Source organism: Mesitornis unicolor, unplaced genomic scaffold (genome assembly GCF_000695765.1).
Source record: "Mesitornis unicolor isolate BGI_N332 unplaced genomic scaffold, ASM69576v1 Scaffold54704, whole genome shotgun sequence".
Taxonomy (NCBI): Eukaryota; Metazoa; Chordata; class Aves; order Mesitornithiformes; family Mesitornithidae; genus Mesitornis; species Mesitornis unicolor.
Genome location: NW_010179134.1, coordinates 1 through 13,733, shown reverse-complemented (window position 1 = coordinate 13,733; position 13,733 = coordinate 1). Strand labels below are relative to the sequence as shown.

Below are 13,733 nucleotides of genomic sequence, written 5' to 3'. Positions count from 1 at the left end.
TGGAGCTGCTGCCAGCCCGGCCCTCGGGCCGCGATCGCTCTCGGGGCTGAAGCAGCGAGCTCCTGCCTCGCCGGAATACGAGGTTTAAACTAAGTCGGTGCTGTTAGCGTGCAAAGCCTGGTTTTACAGGGTTAATTAACAGTAATTACTGTTTCTTAAGGAAGAGGGTTACCAGCCCGTACAAAGCCTGTATGATAGACAGCGTGCCTGTTTGAACTGCTTAGGACACATCTCTTGCCAGGCCAGCAGAGAGAACCACTGGAGCCAAACTCACTCAGGCATACCTGGCACTGCCCAGCAGAGCTGGGCTGTGCAGAGCTTCGGCTGCCCTCACCATAGCCTGCCTTTCAGAAAACTTACTACGCTGAAAACTTGATAGAATTAACAACATACATGTGCCAAATTTGACAGAAGTACACAACACACTTCCAGACTTCCAAATCCTTGTCTTACTTCAGTGAACCTAAAAAATCCTTAATTCTCTAGACTGCTACCACGAATGGCAAACCCTGTATATTTAACTGTGGGAGTGCTTTAATGTTGTACCTTTTATATTCAAAACCAAGGCTACTTTAATCTGGAAGGATTTTACAAAGCCAGAAGTTAGGCTGAAAGTAAATGCTGGAATTAGAACTGTACCGTCACGTAAATGTGAAGAATACTACTTGGTGTATTTAATCTTTTTGCAAGTGTCACTGGGAACAAAGACCCAGCCTCTTTAAGTGCTTTCTTAGCATCTGTTTAACAGTCAGGATAACTAAACAAAAAACCCGGTTTACCATTCTACTGCCACCTCACACAAAGTATCAGACTAATGTAGGGGAGGGACACTGAAGCAGTTTCTTATTCTATCACTGCCTCTTTTTTTGTTGTTCATTTGACAATGACTTTATATTTGTGGTCAAATTATTTTTTTTTAATAAGCAATCTTTTACTAAATGAAACATGAAAGTTTGGCATTGCCCTTCAGCATCAGATCTCTGCAACTCCTACTGCGGCAGAAGTATGTTTCAGTTTTACTTGTTTGGTAAATATAAAAAGTGAAACCAAACAAACACATTTAAGTAGACTCAGCCTTATAAATAAAATCACTCAAGGTTTCAGCTAAAGCTAGGGAAGCTCTATGTGGACATAACAGTCGTGCAAACAATGCTATCTGGAAATACAGCATCTTGGCAAGAATATAATAAAAAACAATCACAAGGTAAGAGACACAAGGCAGCAAAGAGGGTTTCAAGAACACGAAGGGCAGATTGCGTAGACTGTACAGAACCACATTTAAGACTGGATGAAACTATAGAGGTAAATCCTGTCTGCATGCTGTGGCTAGATTCCTAGTGAAGGATTTTAAATTTCAGAGTGCATTTTCCCCCTGCGCATCTAACAAACGGTGACTACTGCATTACAGCACAATAACCCCAGTCCAAGCTTTGTTTTAGGGACCAGAAGTAGGATGTTGCCATGTGCCGTCTACCTGGGGAAATCTCTTTCTCTTGGTTAAGTGACTGAACTGAAAACACTACCAGCAGAACAAACTATGCCGCTTTTCACTATTCACCAAGATATATTTTGCTTTGCGGTGCTTGCCATAGCTCTTCTTGCAAGCTGTTTTTTTCTAACGATCCGGTGAAGATTGTCAAGGCAAAAGGCCAGTACATGTACGATGAGAGTGGAAGACAGTACCTTGACTGCATAAACAATGTTGCTCATGGTAAGTTAAAAGGCATGTTCTTTGATACCATGTTTTTCCAAGCAGGACAAGGGTACTTTTTACCACTGTTGTATTGTGTTGGGGAAGGAGTTGTTTATTAGGAAAAGAAAACCTCTTTTAAGCATATAGTTTGGGAAATTATGGTTTACATTTGAGTTTCTGTGCAAATGCTTTCCAGACTTGCTTCCTGTTCTGTCTTCTTAGAAACATACCTAAAATTTACAGATTTTCTTTTGCCATGAAAGCTCAAGTAAAACATCTAACTGTGGAACTAACAAATGGCTTGACAGTTTGTTGTATTTGTAAAAGTTACTGCTAAGGGCACAGTCACAAGACCACTGCTCAGTGTGGTGCCTTATTTGTGTATTACAAAGTGGCTGCTGGTTTCTTACAGCACTGAAGTCTCTAACCAGTCAGTGCTGTCACTAACACCCTGGCAGGACTAATAATTATTTGATGGTAAAGGTTACCTGCCCATACTCAACCTCTGACCTAAATTATTCAAATGTCTCAATCCAATTACCAAATTAGATGCTATTTGTTTTAGCATATCCCTTTCCAGTATTCAACTACAAAACATAAAATACAGTAACAGGCAATTTCAAACTTTCTGAGCAAAAATGGAAGTTTTAAGTGAAAGCTTTAAAGGCATACCAACATTTGCTTCTGCTGACAATATCATTCATGCCCCACTGATCAAATATGATAATCAGTGATGACAGCTCTGTAGTAATAGAGAAATTTTAAGTGTGAAGTCAGTATGCATTTGCTGATGAATATGGAATATTAATACATGTAATATGGAAGAACTTTCAAACCTCTCTCTACTCTCTTTTGCAGTTGGACATTGTCACCCCGATATAGTAAAAGCAGCTCATGAGCAAAATCAGTTGTTAAATACAAATTCCCGTTATCTTCATGACAACTTGGTTGATTATGCAGAGAGACTTTCAAAAACATTACCTGAGAAGTTATGTGTCTTTTATTTTTTGAATTCAGGGTAAGTGAGGTATATTAGAATTGATACTAGTTGTATACAAACAAGTGAAATACTTCATGATCAACAGCCAGCTGCATGATTTGGTGTGAACAACTAGATACTGACAAAAAACATGGTTTGGGTTTTTTGGTTTTGAAGACACTATGGTCTTTTGTGAACTTCAGTGACTCTGAAGTTCACATTTAGCAAGCTATCAGGAAAATAAACTGGCATTTTATTTAAGAAGGGTTTTATTTATAAGACCTTGAACTACAAACATTCATGTAAATATTTACTGTATTAGTTTCTGGTATGACTTGTCTTCTGAACTGGGAATTACTATAATCAAAATTAAATGTAACAAGACATATTTCCACTTGGGGCAGGGATTGTGTTCCCAGGCAAAAAAAACCAAACAAACAAAACCACAAAAAAACCTCCACAAATGTTTCCAAAGTAGTTGCTGTACTCCAGCTTTTTAAGATGGATTCTGTTCTGGTTCTGTCCTACCTAACGAGTGCTGCTTGCTAAGGGACCTGTTAGTAACATGCATCAAGTTCTGCCTGTTCTCTGCAGACACAGCATTACACGGGAGGTCAGAATTTCAAAACTCAGACATGTCATCCACAAGGAAACTTACTGAATTTTTCAATTGTAGATCCGAAGCTAATGATCTTGCCCTAAGACTGGCACGACAGTATACAAAACATGAAGATGTTATAGTCTTGGACCAGTAAGTATAGTAGCAATTTTATCTGCTGTGGGGTACGAGGCTCAGCTTTGGTCTGTGGTCAGAGCATTTCTGAAAACCTGTCGTGGCAGAAAGGCTATAGCCAGGAAGGCAAGAGAAGTAATTTTTCCCTCTGTTCAGTATTTGTGAGACCAGCCCAGAGAACTGTGGCCAGGTTGGGGTCTCCAGTACCCACCAGATGTTAACATACTGGAAGGAGGTCAGCAGTGACCTGCCATGATGGATAAGGACCCACAGGCTTCAGAAGTTAAGAAAACTGGATTTGTTCAGCAGTAACAGCTGGCTACAGGGAGATGTTACTGCAACTATAACTGTCTGATAGGAAGGAGCAGAAAAGATGGAGCCAGGCCTGAAGATGCATGGTGACAGGAAAAAAGACAACAGACATAAGCTGAAACCTGAGGAATTCTGATGAGACATAGGGATAAACTATTTTACCATGAAGGTGGTCATATATTAGAACAGGATGCCCAGAGAGACCAGAAGCTCCATCATTGGGAGTTATTCAGAAGTCAGCTAGGCACATCCCTTCCAGTTCTGCAGTCTTGTAATACTGCCCATGACTTATGCTGCTGTGATTTCTAGTCACTTGTCCAGGAAAACCAGTGATAAGGAGTACTGCCCCCCCCACATCCCTTACACATATATATAGTCAAGATGTGCAAAAAAAATAATCCAAATACTACTAAGCCGATTGCTAAAAATCTCAAGAGCTTTTCTGAGCTTAAGTGTGACTGTTCCCACCAGGTGTCAGAACTAGCTATTCTTTAGTTATCAGTAATACTAATCCTAAAGAACTCTTTGATACTGAGGAAATTACTGTTTAGTTCTGCTAATTGTTTTTTAAGTGCTTACCATGGACATCTGACATCCTTGATTGACATAAGCCCATATAAATTCAGAAATCTAGAAGGACAAAAGGAATGGGTCCATGTGGTATGTACTTCAGCCTATAACTACTAACTACTTGTAAATTTAATGAAGTCTTATAAATTTATGAAATACTGAATATAGATTACTGTTCCTTTCATAGGCTCCTGTTCCAGACACATACAGAGGACTTTATAGAGAAGACCATGAAGATTCAGTGACAGCCTATGCTAATGAAGTGAAAAACATTATTCACCAAGCACATAAGAGAGGCAGAAAGGTAGTAAGTGATTTCTTTAACCATTTGTCTTGCCTTAGAAATGAACAAGGCTGACCGTCAGTGCCATTCAGAATTAGTGAGCAAAGTGGTATAGACTGGTCAAAAAGCAAAGAGCACATAATAATGCAAGAACCGTCTAATGACAAAGGGCTTGATAATTGTTTACAGTTTCCACAATTTTCTGTATTGGGTTCCAAACATTATGTGCTACATTATCTTTCAGATTGCTGCGTTTTTTGCTGAATCTCTGCCAAGCGTGGGTGGTCAAATCATTCCACCAGCAGGCTATTTTCAGAAGGTTGCAGAGTAAGTGGTCATTCATTATCTAAACTTTTTAAATTTAACATACTTGCTAAATAGAGATGATAGAGAATTTCTCTGCCTGGCATAGCGTATAGCTTGGTAGGCAAGGAAACAGCTTATGCCTTCATGTTAGAATGTAAATTTTGGATGGCAGAGACCTGCATTTTAAGCATGTTATAGAATAAAAGCCTGTGCAAGTTTGTTTGCAAACTTCCAGGAAAGTAATGCTTCCTGCATGTTCGTCAACACTAAATATTATGTTCTGTTTCCTCATAACAGACAGTAAAATCTGTTACCTTACAGGCACGTACACAAGGCAGGAGGTATATTTATTGCTGATGAAATTCAAGTTGGCTTTGGCAGGGTTGGCAAGCACTTTTGGGCATTCCAACTTCAAGGAGATTTCACACCTGATATTGTCACTATGGGGAAACCAATAGGAAATGGGCACCCTATTGCCTGTGTAGCGACAACAAAAGAAATTGCAGAAGCATTTGCAGCCACAGGAGTAGAATATTTTAATACAGTAAGTAAAAATTGCCTAAACTTTCCTCTACAGGAGTCTGAGTATTAAAACGAGATAATGATGCAGTGTTTTTATTAATATCTCTCACACAGTTACTGTTTATATAGTCCTTGTATCTTTCTATTTACTGGCTTTTACATAAATGACAGTATGCTCATCATATAATATCACTGAGGCAACACCTTCAGTGACACAATTGCATCTTCCTTCCTCTGCATGGCTATGCGTGTTCCTTTCCTGAACCCAGTTTGGAGGAAACCCCGTTTCATGTGCGATTGGATTAGCTGTGTTAGATGTGATTGAGAAGGAACACCTTCAGGCTCATGCCACAGAAGTAGGAAACTTCTTGATGAAGCTACTCAAGGAGCAGAAAATCAAGCATCCCATCATTGGTGATGTCAGGTATCAATGCCTTATATACATTTTCAGCTACTTTTGGTCTAGTTCAGTCAACCTCCTGTTGACTGTTCTAAGAAATTCATCAAATCTGTTTTCAGCAAAAAAACAACAGCCTGCTGTACATTAGATTAAAACAAGCTTGAGCTTATCAAAAACCTGCTATACTTTGCAGCACTCTAGGTCAGTACTGCTTAATTGATTTATCACTTGCTAAAGGAATTCACTTTGCTGTCACAACTCTTACTTTCAAGTACACAAAGAAAATTAATGAGCCAGATGGAAAATGTGTTTAACAATGTTTGGTGCTGCCATTCTGAGCAGATAAAGTCTGTACTATATTACGTTTCTTCAGAGCAGCAATACCTTTTTTATCACAACTCAACAAACATCTGCAATTCTCATGCAGTAAAGATCTAGTCTCACAAAAATATTTCTTCATTTTTTAGTTCACTTGTGATTCCTTCTCCTGACACATACTGACTTTTTATTTCTTTTAAAGGGGTTCTGGCTTATTCATTGGAGTGGACTTAATCAAGGATCAAGCAGAAAGGACCCCTGCCACAGCAGAAGCAGAGTATCTAGTAACAAGGTACAATCATGTAGTTCTTTGATGTGGGAGGCCACTGAATAGTTCTTAAAATATAGCCAACTGGCAGAAAAAGAAACAAGTCAGTGCAGAAAAGCATTGTCTGGACAGTCTGCATGCTGATACTTAAAAGTTTTCTGAACATGTAAAGGCAAACGTAATTCTTTGTTATTGCTCTTTCCAGACTTAAGGAAGAATATATTCTACTGAGTACAGATGGGCCAGGACGAAATGTGCTTAAATTCAAGCCCCCAATGTGCTTCAATATGAATGATGCAAAATTTGTTGTGGACACAGTTGATAAGCTACTAACAGGTAGTACAGATCAGAACTACCTTCTAGAGGGTTGCTCTTGGACTGCCTTGAAGTCAGTGCTGAGCCACTAAGCCTGATTTTCAGAAGTGCTAAAACAGAGCCAAGATGGTAGATAGTGAACACACAGGAAAATTAGTCTTAGTCAATGCAAGCTTAGCCTTCACTTCTAAAACATAATAGTTTTGTTAGAGAACTTTGAATTTACTCCACAGATGCATATGCCTTTTACAGTAACTTTCTTGTGGCAGAGGCTGAAGTGTTTACCTGTCTGAACAGGGGCAACTTGTAAAAGCTGTCCAAATTTAACTCCTGAAAACCATAATCTGTGTGCTTTTGCCACTTAGCTTTTCATACAACTTCTGCACACTCAGTATTCACCAAGTTAGTGCAAAAGTTTGTCTCAAAGTCATGAGTTTGCTAAATCGTTGCTTATTCTCTCTTCAGATATGGAAAAAGAATGTCTGAGCCAACAGAAAACATCCACTTGTTCTACCTGAGTAGGTATTTCTCTGTATTCACCCTTTACTATTTAAAAGCCAAGGTTTCTAAACATAACTTCACAAGCATTGTCACTGGCAGTAGAGCAGGATCAAGCTTCCTCAGAGATACTTTTACTTGAATTCAAGTCTGCAGGAATTTCTGGCAATCAACCAGCATGGACCAGACTTGCGTACATCTGGCATTCACAGCTACCTTCTATCAGAGTCTAACACTTCTAGTAACGCTGTATGTATTCATTTGTTTGCAAGCTAGGTCGAACATGTCCCAGAAATGCCTACAACCAGAGCATGCTATGCTTGTCTAGAAAGCCTTAAGAGTGACTGGGTTTAACCCTTGGCATGCAAATAACATGCACATCAAGATAAAAATGTAGTTTTTATGCTAGCTGCTCAGTGCTTCAAGTCTATAGACAGAAGCTGTTCCAGCTGCATAACTACTTCTCAGCAAGTGTCCCCTTAACTGCGCTTAAGGGAAGGAGCACTGTTCATTCTGCATGCCACAATTTGTGAACCTCCACTTATGCTAACGACTATAAAGAGCTATAAACATTTACTACTATAGTTCCTGTTTTGCTGAGCATTTGACTTTGAAATAGTATTGCCTTCTGTTCTCAAGTGTTTTTGACTACTTCGTAGGATCATTTCAGGTTCGTGGCTGTTATCTCATGCTGATGCTTAAGCATCAATTTACCCCTATACTAAGAGGTTTGTGGGCATCAGTAAGACAAGTCCTGTTAAGTCTTGCAAGCCTTGTAAATCTTACTATCTGTTGAGGTCCCTGCAGCTTGCTTACAGAGAACATCTAGCTGCAACTCGTTCTGCCACACACTCATGACCACAATGTACACTTGCAGTCCACACCTCAGTAACAGGACCCTTTGGTACACTTAGTACTTCAACCTACTCTAGGAGACAACCAAGTGTTTTTTAACCAAGCACCCAGTAGAGCTCTAGGTACCTGGACAGGAATGTACCTAATGTAATCATTGTCATCACTGGTGGCCTCAACCACCACACCAGATTCAGTGCTATGGCCCTGAGCTAAGGAGAAAGATGCTTTTAGTTCAATGCAGTATTAGTATAGCAGGCACGAGAAAAATGTGTTAATATTTTATTTAGCAAGTTAATGGAAAGACATACAGCTGTTTGTACTACTTATTCTCAAGAACAGAAAGATTATTTAACAGTGCCAGTTTAACTTAGAGACCTAATAACGTATAACTTTGTGCTTGTCTGCAATCTAAACTTACCAGGAAAAATGTCTTTATTTTCTATACGAAACCAAGAATGCAAAAAGCCTCTTACTAAGTACAGTACTAGTATGACACTTACATATAATGTAAGCGAAAATGAGGCAGTGAAGTAGATTCCTTTTAATTATGCTTTTACAAAAAAACCGTAACATTTTCTTTCCATAGGTTTCAAACAGTGTTCAAGATCTACTACTAAGAAACACTATTCTACTATAATAATGCACATTTAAACTTCATCCTAGCATGTCTCAGACCAGATAGATTACCTTTGATTTTGTTATTTTCAGTTATCTTATTAGTAAAAACTTCAGGAGAAATAAATTTTACAAGAGCTTGTTTCAACTCTGGCAGAAGTGTAGAATTGGCTTTTATTTAAAACCACATATCTAAAACTGCTTATAAAGAAATGTGTTTCTAGTAGCTACTATAAACTACATTTTCTAAATCCATGCTTTCTCAGGTTATGACTTTTGCAAATTAAGATGAGCCAGTGGGTTCTCTGATATTTTTAAAGTCTGCTGCTACCTATGCAAATGCCATTCTAGCTGCCAATACACCCACAGTCCTTCCCCAGGTCCCTCTGACCAGTTTCAGTAGCCAGTTTTGTAACAAGGTCCCTAGTATCACTATATGCAACAAATGGTCTCAGCAACCAGATTAAGTCAAAAACTTCAGTCCAAAATTCATAGCATCAAATGCATGAGGAACAGACAACTGAGGGCCATGGCTCCCAAACCAGTTCTTAGGAAATACTCTGCCCTCAAGAAATACCCAAGTAGGATTAGTGAATTAAGAATACATTACAGCCATTATCAACAACCTTGTATACAAGCCCTTGCTTTCACTAGGCAATGACATGTTATTTGTATCACAAACTTTTCATGCAAAGAAAAAAATGCATTTCGGTATCAGTACCCTCAATTTCTGCTTAAGGCCACATCACATGTCTAGGAAGCATTATCCAAAAACCTACTTCCAGAAAACACCTAAGTAACAGCCAACTGACAAACTATTGCTAACACACCAGCCAGAAGTACTCCAGCAGTATGGTACTGATACTATGCAAATTCCCCGTTGGAACTGTTTGCTAGAAAGATATTCTGCTACCCCTTATTTCATAAGCAAACACATAAAAGTACACAACAGAGTAAAAACATTTCCATTTTAAATCTTGAGACAGTAATACTTTTAAATACTGTACTCATTTGTTTCAGTGGTCTGCATTTTTTTTACTTGCAAGTAAATTGGGCATTAGGTTACATACTCCAGCTGTATAGCTGTCATGTCAACTATCATACTCAAAATCTGATTAATCTTTTTTTATACTGAAGATTTCCACTTTACAGCAAGTTTTCTTTTAAAGGACAGCCAGCAGGGAGCAGCACATTATAGTCCCTGCAGGAATAGCTGCATACCTTTTTAAAAAAGCTGAAAGGCCAACTAGCAAGAGGTATTTATGTCTTGTCTTAGTTACTTGGTTTGAGTCCACTTCCGGTTCCCATTTACTCAAATACAATATATATTACAAGAAAAAAAAAATAGTCAAATTTTAGTTTTCAAAGGAAAGTAAAAATCAAAATTTACTGCAACAAATATTTAAAGTTTTCTTTGTGCAGCAGCACTTGCTACTTATTTATAAATCTGAGACTGGGACTATTCTGCAGCAAGGCAGGCAAATCATATGATAGTTGTTGCCTTCAGATAGTAGTAAATCAGTCAAAAAGAGCAGCATATCTCTAGCTAGTCACACAGCTCTAAAGCTGCCTCTTAAGAGCAGCTGTTGTTTCTCATCTCACAATTTTAGTGAAGTTCTTTACCCTTTTTCGAATACACAAAGCTGCAAAAATTCAGACTTTGCATTGGTAATTTAATGCCTGACTAACCTGTCTTTTAAGAACTTGTAGAAAAGTCTCAGACTCAAGACAGTGAAACACTAAGGAAGTGCAGCTAGCTTCTTGCACACCTCCTAGCTTCCTCCTGCCATGCTGTCTAGACTTCCAAGCCCTACCTGAAACCTATGCCTCTGGCTTCTCCTAGCAGAGCCCTACAATGCAGACACTAACACCAGTTACGCTGAGCCTCTGTGCTTGTCTAGAACGTGAGTCACTGGCATACCAGCACAGCCTGTGCAACAGCTGGGGCTCTCCACCAGAGTTCTCTTCCATAAACTCCAGGCACAACTGACTGCAGTTCTCTTAGCTGTCACATAACTGCAAATGAACACAACTACCAATACAGCCTTCTAGTTTTAAGATTAAAAACATTTAAGCACAACTCTTCATCTATCAAGGTACTGCCATGAACTAAGTTCTGGGATCAGTATACTGGTGTTTTACTAATACATAAGCTGAAGAATGGCACAAGACACTAGATTATGCCTTTTTTATTTCAAAAGCTAGGATAGCTTCAATATCCATGTCATGGTGAATCAGAACACATGTAAAATACCTTACAATACATTAGATTCCAAAAAGGTACCAAAAAGTACAGTAAAATTAACACTTCCATTACAGGAAATGTATGACACAAAAACAATACAAAATAAAAAGGTGGAAAGTGACACTGGTTCCCTAAGATGCATCTCATTCTGTACAACTGGAGTACTGCGGAGTCCATAGTTAACTCCAAGAGGCAGTCCCTAGATGCAGAGCTGCAGCTTTAAGCAGACCCTCAAAATCAGTTTCAGTTTAACCTATTAATAAAATCATTAATTAATATCTTCAGCAAGGCTGAAATTTACACACCACACTGTCTAGACAACTATTTATCTGTAAGTATTAAACATGTAAAACAGTTCCAGGGAGCTCTTCCAAGTAAGATGCACATTTAACAGGCCATAGAAATTTATTGTAAAGTTAAATTTGGTACAGAACTGAAATATCCATCTACAGCATTGTATACAAAACCTATGCAGTCATTTTCCAAAAGAGACCATGCCACTGCATACCTGAATAAGTTTGATCAATATGGCTTGTAGTTATTCTGATGACCACCACGTCTTGGTGTCTTCCCGTAATTTGCACTGCCTTGACCTATGAACAAGAAAACAAATGCATTAAACTGCTAATTAGTTACGCTTGCTTATACCCAATACAGTTCTCTTTACTTACTGTAATCATAGCCTGGTCCATATCCATAATACCCATATCCTGAATAATCATAGCCTCCATAGCCACCATAACCTTGCTGATAGCCGTATCCTTGATTCCCATAACCCTGGTTCCAGTAATTGCCATAACCTTGATTCCAATTTTGACTTTGAGCTATAGAAGGGAAAACCATCCACAAAATCCCATTTTAGTACACACAACTTATTTAGAATGTGTCCATACTAAAGTAGTGCGTGTGGTACTTACCGCCGCCTCTTCCACCTCTGCCTCTTCCTCCATAGCTACCTCTTCCTCCACCACTACTGAACTGTTGCTGCTGGTATACTTCTTTTGGCTGTGCTACCTTAATCTCGCACTGAAAATAAAAAAAACCAACGAAGAGTGAGTATACTGTTGTGTAGCAGCAGCACCCAACCTAACCACCTAGGAAAGTCTAAGGTTGCTCTAGAGGCAAAAGAGGCAATACTGCTGTGCTCCATCATGTGACCAGGACTAATGCATATCCAGAAGCATCTGATTTGTGCCACCTGGGCAAAGCTAAGTCACTGTTGGCCATTCAAAGAAGGCAGCTGCTTTCAGGGTATTTATACCCTGCATATTCCCTACCAACTTCCCCATGGAAGAGAAGGGTTAGTCATTATTTGCCATACAAAGTAGGCCACTGCTTTTACTTTAATACTGCCTGTTCTCTGCTATCAACTCCCTCATGGAAGAGGTGCTGAAGCCACCTCAGCACATCCACCATTCCTGTACAAGCCATGAGGCTGTCTTCTTATCCTTGGCACAACCTCCAAGATGAGGCTGTTGCTATTGGACCACTTCACCTGCACTGCACAGAATGAACAAAGCTCTCAGAAATGCACCAGAACAAGTTTTCCTGGCAGCCTTCACACACCCTATACACTGAGCATCTGTGTTGGGCTATGACATACGCTTACCAACACTTGAAGTCACCACTTATCAAATATTAAGAACAGCTAAAACCAACCAGAACTGACATTTCCAAGACAGGTTCCCAACCTGCAGGTCAACCTGTCAGGCAGCTTCCTAGTTCCTGAATCTGTGCACAGCCTGAGATGAAGACTACTGCTGCTGTGAAAGTAACAATTCCCTGTGATAACAGCACCTGAGCAAGCCTGGCTTGGAATTCTTCACACAGGAGTTTTAAGGTGATCTGCTCTTTTTATTATCCCTATGACACAAAATCTCATAGTTATGAGATACAGAGATATGATTTCTTAGCTCCCTTTTTGCACATAAGCATTTGCCTCTCCTGAAAATGAACTTTATAGCTAACTACAGTGTCTTGTCAACTACCACTACGTTTGCCAAAATTTATTCTGTGCTATCAAGACCAGTTTTAAAACTAAGTGCATTCTAATTCACTGTGTCAGACAGCATGACCAGCTCTAACAGGGCTTTGATGTTAGCATATGGTCAGCACTAGCCATGGAGCAAGGGAAGAGGAACAAACTCCAGCCAGCACACATCAGTTGCCTCCAGTCCTCTTCTCATTAGTTTAACACGAGCCTCTATTAGCTCTTCCCACAAGAGCACTGTCAGCCGTTCAGAGCATCTTATACTGCTTTTACAGTAGTTCAGCTGACAACGTACAGGTTGCCGTAAGCATACATTTACTCTCTGGATCCTTGTCTTGGGCTTATATGACAAGGTTTTGGTAGCAAGGAGGGCTGCAGGCAGACCTTTCTGAAAAGACACCAGAAGCTGCCACCATGTCAGAAAGAGCTAGTTTCAGCCAGCTGCTTACAAAGTTACATGTCTGTAAGCTTCAAATTTATACAAGTGCTTTGTGCTGAAAGTACGTATTTATCTGTTGACAGGGCTTATATTGCTAGATTGATAAGCCAGTTTTTCCACATATACTGAATGCAACTAGACGCTTTACATATAAGAGCCCCTAGAACATTAGCAAGTATTAAAGTTACAAGTATTGGGGAAAGAGCCCTGGTAGCCTCTGCAACTGAACTTATGGCAAACAAAAGAAAAACCTGTGGTGAACTGCAAGCTGTCCTTATGGTAATTTGGTCACTTTGAAACCAGAGGTCCAGAAATAATTTTCAGATAATAGATGTAGTGGTTTTAAATAACTTGGACAAAATTTGCAAGTCAAAAGTTTCTACCTTGCTTCC

The 13,733-nt window shown here is 39.4% G+C and overlaps 2 protein-coding genes across 3 annotated transcripts; one reads left to right on the top strand and one right to left on the bottom strand.

Annotated features, from left to right (window-relative positions):
- Positions 1-1,572: 1,572 nt before the first annotated feature.
- On the top strand, positions 1,573-7,217 carry PHYKPL (5-phosphohydroxy-L-lysine phospho-lyase). Of its 2 annotated transcripts, none has more exons than XM_010182648.1 (11): positions 1,573-1,711; positions 2,552-2,711; positions 3,349-3,423; positions 4,290-4,377; positions 4,475-4,591; positions 4,815-4,897; positions 5,198-5,420; positions 5,668-5,822; positions 6,319-6,408; positions 6,590-6,720; positions 7,165-7,217. In XM_010182648.1, exons 1-11 carry the CDS (start codon positions 1,657-1,659, stop codon positions 7,215-7,217), a joined length of 1,230 nt encoding a protein of 409 aa, XP_010180950.1. In that variant the 5' UTR covers positions 1,573-1,656. The 2 variants fall into 2 exon arrangements, with proteins under 2 accessions (XP_010180950.1, XP_010180951.1); XM_010182649.1 differs by lacking the exon at positions 7,165-7,217 and adding an exon at positions 6,808-6,836 and having other exon boundaries at positions 1,597-1,711.
- Positions 7,218-10,840: 3,623 nt separating this feature from the next.
- Positions 10,841-11,938, bottom strand: LOC104539183 (heterogeneous nuclear ribonucleoprotein A/B-like; the record flags this gene model as incomplete). The annotated part of the gene is made up of 3 exons (XM_010182650.1): positions 10,841-11,505; positions 11,584-11,736; positions 11,830-11,938. Coding segments are annotated over 3 exons (333 nt in total), but the record flags the coding sequence as incomplete, so codon positions are not given.
- Between the last annotated feature and the right edge of the window lie 1,795 nt (positions 11,939-13,733).

What these genes read in the sequence shown, in the direction of transcription:
- PHYKPL (XM_010182648.1), top strand. Translation starts at nt 1,657, where the DNA reads ATGTACGATGAGAGTGGAAGACAGTACCTTGACTGCATAAACAATGTT. An exon ending in TTTTATTTTTTGAATTCAGG is followed by an intron (nt 2,712 to 3,348) that starts GTAAGTGAGGTA and finishes TTTCAATTGTAG; the next exon opens with ATCCGAAGCTAATGATCTTG. An exon ending in TATTTTCAGAAGGTTGCAGA is followed by an intron (nt 4,898 to 5,197) that starts GTAAGTGGTCAT and finishes GTTACCTTACAG; the next exon opens with GCACGTACACAAGGCAGGAG.